The 20,136-nt window shown below is 37.3% G+C and overlaps 1 protein-coding gene across 8 annotated transcripts in view; it reads left to right on the top strand.

The window, feature by feature from the left end:
- The window catches only part of DCDC1 (doublecortin domain containing 1), a 475,155-nt gene that overhangs the window by 431,897 nt on the left and 23,122 nt on the right, over positions 1 to 20,136 (top strand). For 7 of the 8 annotated variants that reach the window (XM_045039088.1, XM_045039084.1, XM_019812218.3 and 4 more), the window contains 7 exons: positions 2,092 to 2,277; positions 4,167 to 4,370; positions 5,710 to 5,911; positions 9,092 to 9,244; positions 9,962 to 10,063; positions 15,028 to 15,164; positions 16,386 to 16,565. In XM_045039088.1, the coding sequence (XP_044895023.1) occupies positions 2,092 to 2,277; positions 4,167 to 4,370; positions 5,710 to 5,911; positions 9,092 to 9,244; positions 9,962 to 10,063; positions 15,028 to 15,164; positions 16,386 to 16,565 (1,164 nt within the window). The remainder of the gene's footprint in view (positions 1 to 2,091; positions 2,278 to 4,166; positions 4,371 to 5,709; positions 5,912 to 9,091; positions 9,245 to 9,961; positions 10,064 to 15,027; positions 15,165 to 16,385; positions 16,566 to 20,136) is intronic. The other variant, XM_045039086.1, reaches the window with a different exon arrangement.

Raw genomic sequence — 20,136 nt, 5'->3', positions numbered from 1 at the left:
TATTTGTTTCTGTAGCCCCCATGATTCCTGTAAAAGTAATTTAACGCTAAAGTTGTAATTAGATTTATGTTCAATATTTTTTGACAAGAATTGTCATGGACTTTACTGTATATTTCATATTGACCATTTATGCAAGGGTACAATTTCTGGATTTTCCATTTTTAGTGATAATGGGTATCAGTGGGCATCATCACAACCGAATCTCATATTTAACAAATCTCCCAATGACTTTGCATCTAGTGTCACTCTTTGGTGATCTTTGCTTAAATCGGTTATTAGGAGTTTCCAAAGGGTCAATATTAGGGGCACCTGGGTGTCTCAATCGAGCGTCTGACTCTTGATTTTGGCTCAAATCATGATCCCAGGGTCATGGCATCAAGCCCCGCATTGACCTCGACACTGAGCGTGGAGCCTGCTTAAGATTCCACCCCTCCCCTCTTCCCCTCTCCTTTGCTCCATGCTCTCTCTCTCTCTCTCTCTCTCTCAGAATAAAAGGGGTGTTAGTTTTGTTTAATTCTGTCATTTTCCCAACATTTATTACCTGAACTTTTTATTTTATTTTATTTATTTATTTATTTATTTTAATGTTTATTTTTAAGAAAGAGAAAGACAGAATATGAGTTGGGAAGGGGCAGAGAGAGAGAGGGGGAGACACAGAATCCGAAGCAGGCTCCAGGTTCTGAGCTGTCAGCACAGAGCCCTACATGGGGCTTGAATTCACAAACTGTAAGATCATGACCTGAGCTGTCAGCCGGCCGCTTAACCGTCTGAGCCACCCAGGTGCCCCTATTAGCTAAATTTTTAATGTAGGGAAGAATTTCAATGAGGTTCATCCTCTTCAACTAGGTATTTGACTACCCAAAAATATAGTTTTTAAGTGTTGGTAGAATAAATGTTTATTCTTTCTATCTGACTTCTCTATTGTGGTATAATAAACAACCTGAAAACTTAGTGGCTTAAACTAAGAACGATTTTTTTTTTCACTCTGTTGGCCAATAATTTGGGCTGAGCTCAGTGGAGCAGCTCTGCTGGTCTTGCCCAAAGTCACTAATGTGACCCTAATATGTAGTCATCTCGTGGTACATTAGTAGGTTGGTGGTTCTATGGGGACTGGGTGGTTAACGATGGTCTCCCTCACATATCTGGAGGTTAGCAGGCAGTTAGCTGGAGTTCTTCATTCTCCTCAAGGCTTCTTAAGTAGGCTAGCTCAAGTGTGTTCATATTGTGGTCTCAGGGTTCCAGTGTCAGCCAAAAGAGAACCAGCTCCAATGTGCAAACACTTCCTAGGCATCTGCTTGCATCATTGAATTTACTGATACATTGACCAAAGCAAGTCACACAGAGTTGCTCAGATTCAAGGAAAAGACAAAAAGAGAAACATTTCTTGACTGAAAGAGAAGCAAAATCACATTTCAGAAGGACATGCAGACCAGGATGGGGAGGTTTTATTGTGGCCATGTTTGCAAATAATCTGTCACACTTTCTAATGGCCAGTTGTCAGAGTTATCAATTGGTGACAGTTTACTTCCAGTGGACTCCAATAAGCTGCAATTTTGTTTTTACGTGTTTGTTGTTTTTTAATTGTTATATTTACTTATATCTTCAGCATCATTATGAGCTCATGGGACTTTTAAACATATCTAAAGTGTTCTTTTTGTTGTTCCCCAATTGTCCTAGGTTGGGCCAGTGGAGGCTTCTTCATGTTGGTTCTTGTGTCTTTTTAACATGACTTCTTTACTCTTGGATGGCTTCTTTTCTTTCCAGGCACTACAGGACATCACTTGCTTATCTTATATATTTCTTGCCCCACATCTGGAACTGGCCATTCCTCCATGAAACCCTGATTCTTGGCATAAGTTATACTCATTGATGTTGAATTGTCATTGCCTCTAGTCTTTTTCAGTCAATAGAATTTAGAAATATGTCTCTTAATATAATTATTGGGGAGCAAAATCATTCATTCATGTTGAGATTTCAAATATAGCATTTGGGGATCATATAAATGCTTTATTCGTATTGTAAAGTATTCTACAAAAATGCTATAATAATTTAGATGCCCCTACATAAAAACATCTCTGTTCCTTTTTTTAGGGATACTATTATCTCTCACCCACTGGAAAGAGGAAAATTGTGCTCTGCTTGGCATGTGGACGATCCATGAGAGCAGAGAAGGGGCTGAAGCAGTCGCTTCCAGGGCTGCCATTCCTCTGTGCCTCTGGCTCCAAGACCGAGAAGCCCTTCTCACGAGGGCCTTTCAAGGTCATCAGTGTGGCAAAGGTGTGTAACGACCTGAGCTCTGCTAATACATGTATGGCATCACTTTGGAAACTTTGACGCATTCATTATCTGCCTTGCACTCAAGTTCATCTCCACTCATCCAATTCATCTTCCTCTGATGCACCTTTACCATTCCACCTGCATTGATTTCCTTTTCCCCATTGTAATTTAAAATACATTGTCTATTAATAGTTCGATACACTCTTTGAAGTTAATTGGGCACTTCTGCGGCTTTAATCATCTACTGACACCTTCCACTGCTCTCTGTGTTGCTTTTAAATGAGGAAGTAACTGCAAATCTTTACTTAGCAGAGCAGCTTTTTTGTCTATATTCACAGGGAAAACTTTTTACTAGTATGGAACATTTCAGGGGGAATTTGACATGTTGTTAATGATTGTTCAGGTTGGATGCCTGAATTCATGCATCCATGTCTAATACTATTTATAGCTTGTGGAGAAAAAAAAATCTCTGCCACTTTCCTGTGATCTTAATTTAAAATGGCACCATTTAAAAAGTCCCCTCCTTCAAGTTTAGAGTAAGATGTGCTAAGGGGAACTTACACACTTATATAAAAAGAAGCAATTCCTAAGAGAAGCCTTCTAACTTGGGTGTGCTCTCTGGGGCTTGCCAGGTCCATTTCCAGATATCTTTCCTCTTTCCCCTAAACCAGATACACAGTGCAGGGTGGAGGGGACACCCTCCATCTGGAGGGGACATGAAGAGTTGCAATAAACATTAAGTGCAACAGTAACTCTGATGGAGAAAAGAAGTCCTCTGGGGAAGTCTGAAGGCATTTGGCTTTGCTTTAATGATGGTGGGGTTAAGGGGGTGGTGGTGAGCTGATTGGAAAGAATCCCCAATGTTACAGCATCTCAAACAGAATTTTTCCCTCAAAGCAGCATCCTGAGTAGGGTTTGAAAGAGAAAGGTGAAGTGTGATATTCACCACCCTCATTATGGTGTTATGGGAAATCAAATAGCTATGTTCTGGGTTAGGAGATCATAGGCAACCCACTGCAAAGCAGAACACTGCTTTTCGGCCTTGCAGAGAAAACAGCGGGTGGGTATCTAGTTAAGGTTGGGTCCTGCCTGTGCTCATGAATTCCTTAGACCATGTTACTATGGAATATCTTATCTTGTTCTCCACCCTGCTTTCTGCATCTGCTCTTTTGTAGTCTTGGGTTCTGCATGCTTTCTATAAGTTCTTATTGCCACGTAGCCCGCTGCACAACGTTTCCTGGAATGTATGCTTAGTACATATGGAAGCTTGAGAGCCACTCAGGAAGACTTCCCTTAGCCTCCCTCTTACCTCTCTTGACTTGTGGAGTGTTGAGTAATCCTTTCTGCCCTTCTTGTCTTTGCTGCAATAAGCCAAAAGCCGAAACTACACATGTGGCTAAGACTGCACTCATTCCCCTCCCCCTTCTTTAGTCTGCCACCACGGGATGGGATCATCCTCAAGTTAAAGACCAAGAGGATATCTGTAGTGCCAGCATCCCATCACTTCAACCCCAGGCTTTCTCTGGCCCTGGCATCCTTCTTCCCCAGCTCCTGTCAGGAGAAGGCAAAATAGAAAACAGGAGAAGCCCAGAAACACAAACCAGAGGCCTAAAGTCACCTAAGGACTCCATGACAGGGCTGGGAAGAGAACTGAATTCTGACTCAATGTTCTTCCCACTGTGATATCCAAGACCTATAGCATATGGAGTAAGCATTTCAAAACTTAGATACCACACACATGTATATGCAGATATTTATTAAATTAAGAGATTGAAATATACCAAAGTAACAGAAACTAAAAGAAAAAGCTTGAGTAAACCTCTGTTTTGTTTTGTTTTGTTTTGTTTTGTTTTGTTTTGTTTTGTTTTGTTTTGTTTTGTTTTAATCAGGCTGATTTATCTTCTTATGAGGCTGAAAAAACGCTAAGTTATTATGAAGAACGTCTATTATCTTTACGGATGAAGACCTGCACACAAGTTGTATCTCATGGTGGTCTAGCAGCTATGCACCAGAAGGCAGTGAAAATAATTGCATACAAAAATGGAGATGGATATCGAAATGGAAAGTTAATTGTGGCTGAAACATTCCCCACAGTAAGTGGCTATCACTTAAATGTTTCTTGCATCCTCAGAGGTAATGATAATAGTGATTCTTCTGACAAGAAGAAAGCAATGGGATTGAATGATAAATGTCCCTGGCCAGTTTCACTAATTTAAGCTGATGAGATCAAGATCTCGGTTTTCTTAAAGATATTCTTTTTTATTGTACTTCTCTGGATACAGACTCAGAAAAATGAGAAATCAGAATATGGTTTTTAGACTGGGTCCAGAGCAAAGATGTACAAAAGCAGGGGGAAGATAAAGCTACCAGAGTTTCTTCACTCTTGTGATAGACAGAATTCCTTTGTTTGTTTGTTTGTTTGTTTGTTTGTTTGTTTTTTGCCTTCCTTCCCATTCTACCTTCAAATTGTATGTTATTTGAATTTGCTAAGAGACACTACCTCATTTATCATTTGGAAAAAAATGAGCACTTATTTGTTGACAGCTTATTTCACTTCATTCTCAAATTGGAGAAGCAAGAGTTGTGTTAGGAAGGAATATGTGGTTACTGTCATAGAGGCTCCTCCTTATAGTCACGGGAAGGAGGGAGAGTTCAAAAGGCCCAAACCCAGCTTTGTCCTTCCATTGCTTGGTGATAATCTTGTCTATATATTCTGGGCAGTGCCTTTAACAGCATATTTTACAAGCAATGTTAAATATGATATGGAGTTACCCTGGAAACCTCCTTGCAAACACACAAGTACATACCTACTCATTCACTCACCTTTTTGGTTGAATACAAGTGGCTTTTTTTATTAAGATATTGTTCAACAAACCAAGCAAGTCACAAAAGTTAGCAACTTCAATATTCACCCTGAGCTCCACAGCTGTATCCTGTAGTTTTGGGCAAAAATGTTAACCTTCCAGCCTGTTTTCCTATCCACAAAATGGAAGTAACAACATGTTTCAGTTTGGGTTTGAAAGTCAACTACTCATTTATTTTAAAGCAGTTCATCAATGTGAAGTGTTACTATTTTATACCTTATAAAGCAACAAAATTGAAAGTGGATCTCTAAGTTGAACACTTCTTAGAAAATAAATACTCTGATGATAAAATATATTAACTGATTCATGATTAAATGTATCAGCTGCTGTGTTAAATTTTTGGAGCTAATTTTCACAGCTTGAGTAAGGACTAATTTTGTGAGGTTGTATCAGACAATCTAATATAAAAAATTATCTCTTCTCAAAGATCAAATCAGTAGTTATTCACCTTTCCATTTCCCCAAATTAAAGGATTTTCTCAAATTTCTAAAATAAGAAGCTCTTCACAATTATTCCCAGCTCTATCCCTTTTTTCTCTAATCATTTCCTTATATTCTTTGCTATTAAGCTTCTTACAGAATGTACGGAGCAACTTGGTCTTGCCAGAGCAGCATCCAAAGTTTATACCAAAGATGGAACCACAGTCCTTTCCTTACGTGACTTGGTTTTATGGGCTCTGGATGAATCTTTCATCCAGAGAAACGCTGAGGAACCAAAGAAAGAGGCAGCCTCTGTTGGGACAAAAGAAGCAACTATTAAAAGTATGAAAGGTTGGTTATATTATACAAATCAGGATTTAGCTGATTCTCCCTATTTTTGTCATAAAAAAGTTAAATGTGGTTCTTTGATTCAGTCAGCCCTTCTACAATTACAAAAGCACAGAAAGCTACTCTCATGTGAGGTTCTCATATTGCTTTTACCTTGAAGAATAACAAGAAACATTTTTTAAAAGAATATCAATTTGGTGTCAGCACCAAAACAGTCAATAAATTGCCTCAAATTTATAAAATATGTTTGACAGTTTAGCTACTTTATGAGCAGCTTTGTTATTAAATTTGAAACCAGAACCGACTAGAGACCACTTAAGAAAGTGGGGTTTGATCAGTGCAAGAGGTGTTGCCCACCAGCTGCCCTAACCTGCCCCTGCCCATCTCCACTGCTTCTCTAAACTCCCAGAAGCTCCAGTGAAAGCACCTGTATTGCAGCTCCTAGCACATTGTGTTATAATCATCTGTTTACATCTTGTGTGTCTCATTTAACTATGTACAACTTGAGGACAGGGACAAACTATGTCCCCAGCAACAGTTTGCTAAATGAAAATGAGTCTTGCTCACAGTGGTTCACCAGAGTAATCTCAGCTTTCCATTGTTATATTGAGAGTCATCATTTAAAGCTTAAGAACTTGGGTTTTGGAGTCAGAATACCAGGATTCAGATTCTAGATCTGTCACTTGCTAGCTGAATGATCTCAGATTCTAGATCTGTCACTTGCTAGCTGAATGTTTAAACTCTTGTACCTCAGTTGCCTCATTTTACAAATTTTACACTGATAGTCATGTAAATGTATACTCATTTGGTCTCATAGGTATGAATATGTATTCATAAGAGTATATATGAATAGGAATTTATATATAAATGTGTATGTCACTTAGAATAGTGCCTGGTTGATGTTGACTAAACATCCAATGAATAGTAGCTATCATTATTGTATATAGGATTGAGTAGGAAAAACCCACTTTTCCTCCTGTGTGTCTCTTTATTCTCACATTCTTATCACATTCACACTTCTGACACCTGATGTGTGGTTCCCCCCCCCCCCCCACACCAAGCAATTCTGTAACACCAGCTGGATGTCCTATAATTTAAGTCAATTCTGCCACTATCTACCTAGATAGTATCAGATCCCACAGGTTAAGAGCTTAGTCCCACAGACTGCGCCCCCACCACCTCTCACTTCAGATATCCAGACCTGTGTTTCTGATCAATTGGCTTAAATTGGAAATTCCCATGTTTAAATATTCCTTCAGTTTGATTAATTTGCTAGAGCAGCTGACAGGACTCAAGGAAATGTGTACGTACTGTCTACTGGTTTATTATGAAAGGATGTGATAAAGGATACAGATAAGCATCCAGGTGGAAGAGATGAATAAGATAAGGTATGTGGGAAGGAGCCCAGAACTTCCATGTTCTCTCTAAGCCTGCCACTCCTCTCTTACCAGCTCCATGTGTTTACCAACCCAGAAAGTCTCCAAATCTTGTACTTTTGGCATTTTTATGGAGAATTCATCATGTAGGCATAATTGTCCACTAATTCCATTTCCAGCCTCTCTTCCCTCTTTCGGGAATGAGAGTGGGGTGGAAAATTCCAAGGTTCTAATCATGGCTTGGTCTTTCTGGTGAACAGCCTTCATCCAAGAGTCTGTCATTAGAAAACAAGATACTGCTATCATCCAAGAAATTCCAAAGGATTTAGGAGCTCTGCATCAGGAACCAGGATCAAAGACAAAAAGAATCACTTAGAAAATTACAAGAAATTTAGAAGCTCTCTGCCAGGAACTTGTGGCAACGACCAGTATATATTTTTTTCTATTATTTCATAATGATATTATTTGTCCTGTTTTCTAATGAGTTTTTAAAATTAATTATGTGACCTTTTAATGCCTAGATGATCATTAAAGCGTTTAGTTTGGCCTTTACTTGGCATATAGATATCTGATCTCTAGGTTCTGGCATATTATAATCTCAAAGGCTCTTCTTTTAATTTTGTATTTAAATTAAGTCCAGAAGTAATGTTATTCATGCTGGACTACTAAAGGGTGTGGCCATCCCTTCCCCTCTGTATTCTAGAGGTTATCCTTGAACAAGCTGGTCTATTAATAGGCTGCCCCCTTTAACTGAATTGTGGCTTATGTTATGCCATCAGTTTGTGTTGAGGAACTTTAAAAAAAACAGGCATCAGTCAAAAACTCAGTATCATGTTTATTATGGAGATGTTGGTTATGGGCACAGGTTCTGGAGGTATATGGCCTGGTTTCTAATCCTGGCTCTGCTGCTACCTATCCATGTGACTAAACCTCAGTTACATTGTAAAAAAAGGAATGGACCTACACCAGAGTATCATTCTGAGAATTACATGTGATAATGTATGCAGAGGTCTTAGTGACATGCCCAGCATGTTAGAAGTTCTGAATATTGCTCATTTCTATTGTAGGACACTGTTTGCTCTCTCATAAATAACCCCTTTAGGAAAACCCTGAAATAAATTTATCTCAGATCTCAGGAACCAGGAAAGTTGTATCTTCTGAAGAATTTATGACTCTGTGTGGGCCATATGAACCTTGATATTGTGTTTTCCTCTTTGCTTGGGCCACTGGAATGCTCAGAAGCCAAACTGTGCGTTACCTCTAGCAAATGGAAACACTGTGATTTTCATATCCATTTAATGATAAAAATATTATCTAGCATTTTTTGTATACTTGTCCAATTAATTAGACTGAACACTATTTATTCTAAGCACTTTCCTCTTTTATTTTTCCTTTTAATCTTCCTAACAGCAGAATGAGATAGATACTATTATTCATTTGAAAGATGAGGACACTGAAGCATTTTATCTCTGGATTTAGCCTAGAAAGGCTTTCCCCTTTTCCTTAGTTTTCTTATATTTTTATTTTATTCCTTTTCAGAGTAGCTATTTTGGTTAGTCACCTCAGATTTATGTCACAACTAGGTAAAGTGTAAAAAAGGAATCTAAACATATATTTACAATCAGAGTAGTTTAAATTATTTGATTGCATATGAAGTTTCTGGTCAAATTTATGTGTTTGCATCTGGTTAGGTATTGCCTATTTAAATCAAGTCATTAATAAGAAAGGAAATCTTATGAATAAACAAATGAACTTAGGAGGCAAATTTATCTATTGTGCAGTGGTAAATGTGTCATTTGTTTCCTAGAAAACCCAAGAACAAAACAGAAAACCACATTATTTCCAAAGTCTGTGACATCTGATAGTTTGGATGGTGTAGATAAGTCTTTGCTCACCCTCATCCTCAGAAATCCCATTGCCATCTGGGTATCTTGTGGTGAACCATTTCTATCTCCAAATGGTAAGTTTTTTGTTTTTGCTTGCTTTCAAGCAAGTGTATAACAGAAAGAGAAATAAATTTTATGTCACCATAAGAAAAGAATTAAATGTGTACAATGTCAACATAATAGCATCACATTTATGCACAGAACAGGAGGTCCATCAATTAACACGTGCACAAGGATAGCTATGCTCCTTTATTTGCACAGTCGCCTGTTTTTTCTTACTGGAATGGAGTATTCTGCATGGAAAAATGTCTAATTTAGTTGATAAAGAGATCCTTGGTCTATAAGACTGAGAATAATGGTATACATTAGAAAATAACAAATGAGTTTAATTCACACTGAAGACGACCTGTCTGCACATTTTCATTTTTAAGAATTGCACCCTTTAGGCAGTAGGTGGATGTTTAAAAAATGAATGGTTCCAAGCAAGGCTTTCATCACCTCCAAATAGTTTGTGGAGGTGGAAAATGAAATATGGCTATTGCATATGGTAAATCTATGTAATAAAACAGCACGGTTCTTCTTTTTTTTCCCCCCTCTCCATTCCATAAAGAAATGCCTTAAGCCCTGTCATCTTTCAAATGAGGTTTCTTTTAATGACCCTTACCTTTTAATTACTTATTTCTAATTGAATCTATTTCTTGCAGCAGAAAGTTCTTTATAAATTATTGGCTTGCATGATAAATTACTGTTGATAACACAATGCAGGATAAAATATCATGTATTTTTTCTAGCTTTGCAGAAAGTAGAAAAATTAGAAAAACAGAACTGGCTAAGAAAGGACAAAATTTTGGCTGATCTAGACACCATGAAACACAAAATGAGACAGTTAAAAGGTCAGTATGAACTAAATCAAGTATCACCGTGTTTATTTCTAAATGTAACCCCAGTTTACTGGTAGTTTTTTCCTACTATTAGATACCAGATGTTTAACTGAGTACCATAAATATTGTGCCACAAAAGTCACTTGAGCCAGTCTAAAACCTAATAATGTATCTTCTAGTACTGATTGTGTATTTGTAATCTTTATATTAAAATGAATATCACATGAATTATAGGCAAATTTTTAAAATTAGGAGACTGTCTGGGTCATATAACCCCTATGTTGGGATTGAAACAGTTGCTGAACTGACATTTTGTGGGCTTTGAAATTAGGTCTTAAACAAAACTTTCTGTCTATTCTTTGGGAATTACTGGGGACGAAGTGTTTTGTTTTTTGTTGTTGTTTTGTATGTTTGTTTTTTTCAATAATTTGAGTGAGGAAATACTAAATTCTTCAAAGGTCAATGTCACTATCTCAGAAGGGCTTCTTTTTTTCTTGTTAAGCAGCACAAAATATGCTATTCATAGTCAAAGTAATCAATTGGCAATGTTTGTTCTCCTCTTTCATTCTCTTTGTCAATGAATCTTAGGTTCTGGACCTTATACTATTCCTAGCACTTGAGATATCATATGGTTCTTTGGAGAGAAGTAGTGTATTGTGGACTTTAGTCTGGAAAGGAATACATTTCAGGCTCCGTAATTTCTATAACAGGATTTCAACTCCTAAAGATGTGCACTGTGTATTGTTGAAAGCATGTGAATTTTATTTCGATAAGCAACGCAGCTACTTGTAAATGCACAAGACGGAGCTCTGGATTGAGATGACTACTATTCAGTTCTTACCAAAAGAATTATTGGGTCTAAATGAAAAGCCTCTATTATGACTGATAACCTCTACTGCTTCAACTACTAGTCATTTTCACTTGAATATCCCATAAGCGTGTCCAAAACCAAAGTTATCATGTTACCACCACTCCAATTACTACCACTTCATTTCTTCGAGCAGTGGATGCCACCACCATCTGCCCAGGTGTTCCATCTTAGAAACCTGGGAGTCATCCTTGGCATCTCCCCCTCTCTCACTTTCTCCAAGCAAGTATCAGTAAGTCTGGTGGCTTCTAATCTATTAAATTTATCTCAAATGAATTCTGTCTTAATCCCCAACCGTATTATCTAAATTCAAGCTATTGTCATCTATTCTTTGGATTACTGGAACAGCTTTGTAACTTGTCTCCCTGCTTCCAGTCTTGACAGTAGTTTCTATTCTATGCTAATGACGATGTTCTGAATCTGGAGTGATCAGGCAAAAATACAAAGGTGTCATGGTGCTTCAGGCATAAAACCTTTCAAAGTTCCTTATTATCTTTAGGACGATGAAACTCCATAGTGTCGCCTTGCACCATCTGGTTCTGTGTGAGTTTCTCTCTTTCCTTGTGCACTCCACTCCACCAGTTGGACTGTTTTTCAGTCCTCCAGATGTATCAGGCACTTTCTTTCTTTTTTTTTTTTTTTTTAATTTTTTTTTCAACGTTTATTTATTTTTGGGACAGAGAGAGACAGAGCATGAACGGGGGAGAGGCAGAGAGAGAGGGAGACACAGAATCAGAAACAGGCTCCAGGCTCTGAGCCATCAGCCCAGAGCCCGACGCGGGGCTCGAACTCACAGACCGCGAAATCGTGACCTGGCTGAAGTCGGACGCTTAACTGACTATGCCACCCAGGCGCCCCAATCAGGCACTTTCTTAACTCTGGGCTTGTGGAACAATTTAGTTTCTTCTGCCTCAAGTTTCTCTCTCTCTTGTCCTCTTGGATTGCTTGAACTCATTATATACTTTTCAGCTTACTCGTTGTTCTTCCTAAAAGCCTTCCTTTTCCATGTCAGGAATAATGTGGTTTATCACACCTTGAACTTCCCCTGTGATAATTGTTATCACATTAATATTATTACCTGGTCATGTGACTGTCTTCCCTATGATACATTATAAATTCTACACCCTTCCTGTTTGCTCTGTGAATAGTTGTAGAATGACTGAATTAAAGAATGTTTGGAATTTCAACCATTCACTCCACTGAGTTTTCTAAGGTCTATTCCTATATCAAATTAAATCAATAAAAAGCAACATACTAAAAATAGCACCTGGCAGAGCTGCCTTTACTGTATGCTGATTTTATATCATGTCTTCAGCTTTTATTATAATTAAGTACTAAAAAAGCATTTAAAGTTCAGTTGGTATCATCTACAATATCATTCTTGACAATAGTCTGTTTGGTCAGATGGTGTCCATTATGGAGGAATCCATTAATGAAATTTCTCTTAGAATTTAGTGCTAAGATAAATCTTGTCTCTACTGACAAACTGTTATATTTTCTGCTATTAAATGTAAATTCAATGCATACTTATAAAATACCTACTCTGAGGACAGGCTTTTCTAGTTGTTGGGCTTAGGAAGATAAATAAGAACAAGTCAAAGTTCAGTTAACTGCAGTCCCTGTTGGATAATGAGCTTCTTGAGGATTGGATGAAAGAGGAGGTATGAGAGGTATAAATAGTGGCTAAGTAGATTATTTTCCATTATTAGAGCCATTGGTAAATGCGACACATGTTTATTAAGCATATGCTGTGTATAAACTGACTTTACATTTCATTTATAAGTATGGTCATTGCTAATATTAATCACGATGCTAGTAATAACTTTGTAGGGTTTTTATGATTAAGTAACAGATGTCGAGTATTTACTGCATGCATAGCACATAATAAATACTCAATAAGTATTAGAATAAAGGTTCCTGTGAAGGCAGCCCATTTTCTGACTTGGGGTCTTAAAAACCGATCAATGAAACTAAGAAATGGCAGATTAGGCCAAAGTATCATCTTTGTTACATATAAAAACAACGATGGAACATTTTATTTAGTGTGAGAGCTAAATGGATTTGCCAACTAAAACCTCAAATAAGGTTGACTTACCCTCCCAGCCATAGATAATGCTGAAACAATGTGGGCCTCTAATCAAGGGAGGGGTATGGGGGATCTGTACAGGTGAGATTTATAGTCTGAAAGAACAGCAAAGCACTCATGTTTTCTAGTTTTCCCCACTAATTGTTAGCTATTATCATTACTTTCCCCATATATCATATGAAATAAAATAGGATATATGGGAAATGTAATAAGAAAATAAAAATAATTTAATCAATACATTTTGCCTGGTTTCAATTTGTATTCTTACCTACATAAATAATAGTTCGTTATGAACATCTTTTCCCGAACCAAAACCTTTTGTGATGAATTTATGTCTCTATGAAAATTACAGTGCAAATGCATTAGTTTTTTTTTAGAGACCATTAGAAGCAAGTTGACAAAAAACAAATAATGCATAATGGTTTTTGCTCTTTTCCTGCATTCAAATCCTGGCTCTTAAGAGTGTAAATGATAAACTATTGCTGAGCTCTCTTTAGTTGAGCAAAGTTTTAGTGTTCAAAAGGCACTATAAATAAAATACTTATGTATCATAAATTAATGTTGTTTCCACATTATGAATAGAGTAGGCTAAAAACTATATTTGCGTAAATTTGCGTTATGTATTTTTCTCGTACCACTGTGGTCTTCTCCAAATCATGTAACCTAATGGCATTGCCACTGTAATTCATTGGCTGACTGGTTCAATTATATTTTCTCCACATCCATAAATTGCATAGAATGCTTATTGGGTACATAGCATTCTGGTTTCTCTGAAAAGTCATTGCTGCCATTTATTTTTATTGCTGGATCTGTTTCCACAAACTTGAGCTTACAAGAACACAAATGCTTTATTCTCTGCAAATACTAAATTATTTTCAAAGAGTTTTGTTTATGGTCATGGTCTGAGAACCTGCACATTAAGACTCCCTTGGCAACAAAATTAAAACCCAACTTTGTTTTAGAATTTCTATTATTTTATCCACCTAAATGTTACTTTCTCAGAGAAGCCTTCTCTGGCAGTTGAGACTAAGCACTGAGCTTAGTGTTATATACTTTTATATAAATGCACTTCTCTGGTGCAGCACAGTTGCAATCAATTATTGGTATAATCATTTCCTTGATATCAGCCTTACCCACCAAACTTGAGACAGGACTAAATCTTGAGCATGTTTGTATTTGCATTATCTAGTGCAAAGCCTGACTGATAGCTAGTGTTCAACATAAGTTTCTAGAAAGAACATGCAAGAGGAAGCATTATTTGTACTTAAAAAGTTTAGAGATCAGTATAAGACTCAGTATGAGTTTATCTTCAACATAGAAAAAGAAAACGATTTGATAATTAGGATTTTTAAATCTCTTTTATAACAATTTTAAGTGGACTGCTAGTTAAAAGAATGCATATGTTCAAATCAACACACTTATTAAATTATGCCTATTATTCTTTGGAGTACAGTATTCCAACAAATATTTTCTCTTACCACAGCTTTTTAACAACCTAAAGGGCACAGCAGAGGTGTCAGAAACTAATCGTGCTTGCGGGTATTATTAGATAGAAAAAAAGGCCTTCTGTCTCTTGGGTTAATATTATTTTAGAAGTACTTAATCCCCAGGCTGCTAAGCTAATTGTTGGGGAAAGGCTTATTATTAGTGAAGAGAACAAAACATATGTTCCATGACTGGAAGAGATGATGGGCTATATAGGTCATGGATTCTATTTGACTAAATTACCACTGAACCATATCGTGCATGAGAGGCTGGGGCCAGTGTGGAAGTCAGCATGTTATCTTTCTTTTCCATCTGTACAGTGAATATGCATATCCTGGCTGTTTGAAACCTCAAGCTCCCATATGAAGAAGCATTGTTAGATATTATTACCTTAGGCATCTTTGCTTTTATGATATATTTAGTATTTTAGCCTATGCTCCCAAGTGGAATGATTTATGCGTAGAATGCCAAACCAATTTATTTAAAATCTGAAAGCCCATCTTCGGAAACAACATTACCAGGGACTTCTTTCCCCAGGGCGGCGAGTAGCAGCATGTCAGCCAGCCGCCATGGTTCCCAACAAAAACCCTGTGCAGCCGGTGGTGATGGAAGGAGGATGGACCGAGAAGACTCAAGAGGAAATTAAACTCATGGAGCTCATAAGACATACAGAGGTGCGTTCTTCAGGACTCCAGACGCTAAAGACTGCCTCTTTAATAAGGTTTTAAAAGTATAGTATTGAATTTTAAAATTACGCTATTAATATATCCTCAGCATCTGGTCTGTTATGACCACATAAGCATATGCCAAGCATTGAGTTGGCATTTGGAGAGTAGTTATCTAAAAGACAGACAGCTCATAGGAAAGTCTGTTTTGTTTGAATGGAGACCAGAAATTATGACCTTAGCAAAGAAGAGAAAAAGGCCCAGTGGATATGTACAAAGGTAATTATAATAAGTGTAGTCAAGTTGAGCCTTATGGCTTCATTGCTCATCACTCCTAAGGGTATGTCTCAATATGTAAAAAGAGCAAGGAGCAAAATACTAATTGCAATGGAGACATTCAGAAGTGAGGAATTCAAAAAGCAGTTTCAGTCCAATTGGTTAATCAGTCAGGATTGCCAGACATAAAAAAAGTCGAGAAGAGAAAGGTCAGCTGTTGAGAGAGGACTGGGGATAGGGACCTGGGAAAACTTTTTGCTTTGTGAAGTTTTTCATCAAAATGATATGTTCTTATTTAATAGGGTTTCTCAAATCGTGAAATGTGTTCAATCTAAATCTTAGGCGTGTGCCCAAGTCAAGGTTACTAGAAAAAAAGAAATTGACATTGCTAGAAATATGACTTCTTGCCAAGCTGAGAAGGATAAATCACTGACCAGGGAATGAATGCAAAGCATTGAACTAGGACATGCTTGAAGTGGGATGAAAAGCTGCCTGGCAGGGATCTGGCAAAGTATAAGGGTGGTTGCTGTATTTTAAAAGACAGAGAGTAAAGACTCAAACAACAGTCATGCACATTCCCTGAAGCATTTCTTGGTTAAAGAAAATGATGTTGTGATTCTAATCAAAAACTCATTTGTTAGATGCAGAGAAATTGCTCAGTAGGAGAAACACCACACAGAAATCCAAAAACACATCTCTATTCATTTCTCCAAATTATAAATGAAAGTAAAGTGTTTTGCCAAAATAAATGCCTTATTATTATTACTCTAATGGTTCTTATTGCCTTTGATGACTCATGGAAGCAAGGGGGATTTAAGAAGATTCCGTGACAGGAGAGGGTAATGCACTTCCTAGAATTTTTAAAATATAATTTACAATTATAAGGTATTTCTGTTTTCATCACATCCTTCATAAACATACTAACCAGGCAATTCTCTGGGCTTTTCTTACCAGGAGCACCTTTCTGCAGTTCAAGAACTGCAATCCAAAAGAAATTCTACAGCTGAAACTAAACGTATAGCACTCATTCGGAGCAGGCTGTACAAGCCGCCCAATGCAAAACGAGTCTGGATTTATCCAAATGGAGGCAGACCTGAAGATGGTACTTATGCCTGGGGCAAAACTATTTCAGAGGTAAATCTAGTGTAAAAGGAGATCGCTTCATTGGCCTGGATTCAAATTCTGGCTCGGGCATTTTTAGATTGTTAGATTAGGCGAATTATTTTACCTTTCTGGACCTCATTTCCTCATCTGTAAAATGGGAGTAATACTTTCCTCACAGGGTTGCTATGGTGATTAAATGGGCTTGTATGTGTGAAAAATGTGGAGCTTAATGCTGTCTGACACGTGTGTGAATCAGAATATGATACTTGACCAGCAGAGAACAATGACAGTTAAACCCGCTCTAGCCAAAAAGTAAAACCTTAACTTTATTTTTTTTTAGAGATTTTATTTTTATTTTTATTATTTTTTATATATATGAAATTTATTGACAAATTGGTTTCCATACAACACCCAGTGCTCATCCCAAACCTTAACTTTAAAAGCATAAATCGTTTTCCTGTTGTGTTTAAATCCTGGTTCACAAAAACGTGATTTTTTTTCCCCACCAGGAATTATTCACTAGATATGTTTTCTGTAGCGCAAACAACAGTACTCTTAGAGAAAATCTATCATATTCTTACTACCCAGAGTACCGGGACCATGGCAAACTTTCCACTTTCCAAAGTTAAAACATTGACTAAGGAAAGGAGAAGTAGCAGTTCATTTATTTTTGTAATATCAAGGACATAGTCCTAAAATTTGACATTTTGCTTTAGTCTCTAAATAAAAACTATAGGTAGCTAACAAATGGATTTTGAGAGACTTTTAAAAAGTTTTGCAGTGGTATGTCAGATAATTGGCTTTTTATTTTGTGAAATGTTTTCATATAATTTTTCTGGGCCAAGAGGAAGCCATACATAGATGAGATATCAGCAGGGGTTGAAGGGTAAGGGGAGACAGTGCAATAGACTGACGGGGGTGGAGTTCATGGAGGCTGATAAAGGCACATAGAATAGGAGGTGCACCTGGGAAGAGTTCTGCCCCTGAACACTGGAGTCTCAAAATGAGACTGGGACTACTCCTTTGTGCTGGGGACACTGAATAATAACTGCAAAAGCAGAAGTTGACAACCAATTTGCTCTACTTGAGAGAGAAGAGATAAATATGTAGAAAGTGTATTGAAAACTAGTAATACAAGCAAAGGAACTTCATACACATGGGGGGGGGCGCCTTTTGCTCTTTGTTTTTTAAAGAGCAAAATCGGGGCGCCTGGGTGACTCGGTCGGTTGAGCGTCTGACTTCAGCTCAGGTCATGATCTCACAGCTCCTGAGTTCGAGTACCGGGTAGGGCTCTGTGATGACAGCTCAGAGCCTGGAGCCTGCTTTGGATTCTGTCTCCCTCTCTCTCTGCCCCTAACCCACTCACATTCTGTCTCTGTCTCTCTCAAAAATAAATAAACATTAGGAAAAAAAATTTTTTTTAAAAGAACAAAAGCTTTTTCAATAAAAAACATCCTAGAAAATGTTCTATAACAAAGCTGAAATGTTCCTTCCTTGCTAGTTTCTTAAAAATTTTGAGTTCATACTGTAGGGGCGGCTCAGTGGGTTAAGTGTCCGACATCAGCTCAGGTCACGATCTCGCGGTCCATGATTGAGTTCGAGCCCCGTGTGGGGCTCTCTGCTGACAGCTCAGAACCTGGAGCCTGCTTCAGATTCTGTCTCCCTGTCTCTCTGTTCCTCCTCCTCTTACACTCTATCTCTCTCTCTCTCTGTCGCTCAAAATAAATAAATGTTAGAAAAACAAATTTTTTTGGTTCATACCTAGAATGCCACACCTTAAAATGCACTTCACCATTGCAAGTAGAACTGATACATTAATGAGGGAAAGGAAGTGATTAATAAATAGATAAAGGGTAGAGCGGGGGTGATAGGATTAAAGATAGTTTATCAGACTCAGAATAGCAGAACAATTTTTTTTTAATTACATATATCCACTGGAGGAATAATTTTTTGATTTCTCTGACTTTCATGTAGCATGTAAAAGATACCCCATTTATGGGGTGATATTTTTATTATTCCATGATCATATATAATCTTTTATGAACTTTGTATATGAAGGGCATTATGCTAGATGCTGTAAAATATTATTTTAATTTATGTATGTGAAATGATTGAACATTTAATAGTGTAGTGTAATTGACAAGTTAGCATCAATTGTAATGGTAGCAGTAGAAAGAATAAAATAACACATGGTCTATGTTCTCATCAAATCAATATTTCAAATTGGCAAAGCATTTGAAAATATGTCAAGGTTTATTTGAGTGTGTAGAGAAATGATCACTCTCATGTTGATGGATGTACAACTTGTTGGCAATACATATCATTAAAAAAATGTACTTCTAGAACTTTATCCCAGGGATATTTTTATGAATTTATGCAAAGATTGTTTGGTAAGAGTATTTATCACAGGGCTTTTTATAACATAGATAGATTAGAAATAATTTAAATAGTCATCAATAGGGACTTGGTTAAATGAATTATAGTACATAGGATAGAATATTATAACTCAATTAAAATGAACTTTGGAAAGAATAATGACAATAATGATGTTCCAGGCTAAGTGAAAGAAGCATAACATAAAGCATGTGGAGTTGGATTCTATACATACACATGCATACACTTAGAATACTTCTATTTTTGGAAGTATTTATCAAATGGTCTTATTGTTGGTGACCTAATAAAAGTGGTATTTCTTTCTTGTGCATTTTCCTCTGTGCTCTATATTTTGTTATGATGAATACAGATTGTAAGAAAATGTATTAGCTAAGGGATCTGACATTCTTCTTAGAGAAATACTAACAGCATGTTATAAAGGTCAAATTAGCAGTTCAGGCAGGAAGTTCAGTAGGAGTTCAGAGGAGGGGAACACTTCCCACCTGGGGTGAAGGAGAAAGGCTCCACAGAGGAATCAATCAGGACCTCTGATGAAACTTGAGATATGGGTAAGATTCAGTATCTTAGGCAGAAAAAGCATTAATAAGGATGAGGGGCACTGAACACAAAAGTATGGTTGTTAGAATTCAAAAATTAAATACATAATTCCAGTACATAGATGGTACTTGGGCAGAGAAATACAGAAAGATATATACAACTGGAGAGATTGTTTAAAAGCATATGGTGGACCCCACATGCTATCTACATTAGTCTACTTGGGGTGCCATAATGAACATCATAGACTGGGTGGCTTAAACAACAGAAACTTATTTCTCAGAGTTCTGGAGGCTAGAAAGTCCAAGATCAAGGTGTCAGCAGGGTTGGTTTCTGAAGGACCCTCTGGTTTGCAGATGACCCCCACCTCACCACTATGTGTTCTCACACAGCCTTTCCCCTGTACATGTGTGGAGAGAGAGATCTCTAGTTCCTCTTCCTCTTCTAATAAGGCCACGGTCCTGTCATATTAGTGCCCAACATTTGTGACCTCATTAATCTTAATTACCTCTTTAAGGAACTTTCTCCAAATGAGTTTTGAGGAGGACATAATGTGGTCCCTTACACTATCCCAGACCAAAGTGTTTTAGCCACCAGTCGTCTCTGAATAAATTCATGACATGGTATAAACAGTGTTTTACAGAGACTAATGTGGTCTCAGTATGTAGAAAGA

The sequence above is a fragment of the Felis catus genome, chromosome D1 (assembly GCF_018350175.1).
Source record: "Felis catus isolate Fca126 chromosome D1, F.catus_Fca126_mat1.0, whole genome shotgun sequence".
NCBI lineage: Eukaryota > Metazoa > Chordata > Mammalia > Carnivora > Felidae > Felis > Felis catus.
Note: the sequence above shows the minus strand (reverse complement) of the source record. Positions and strands in the feature narration are given on the sequence as shown.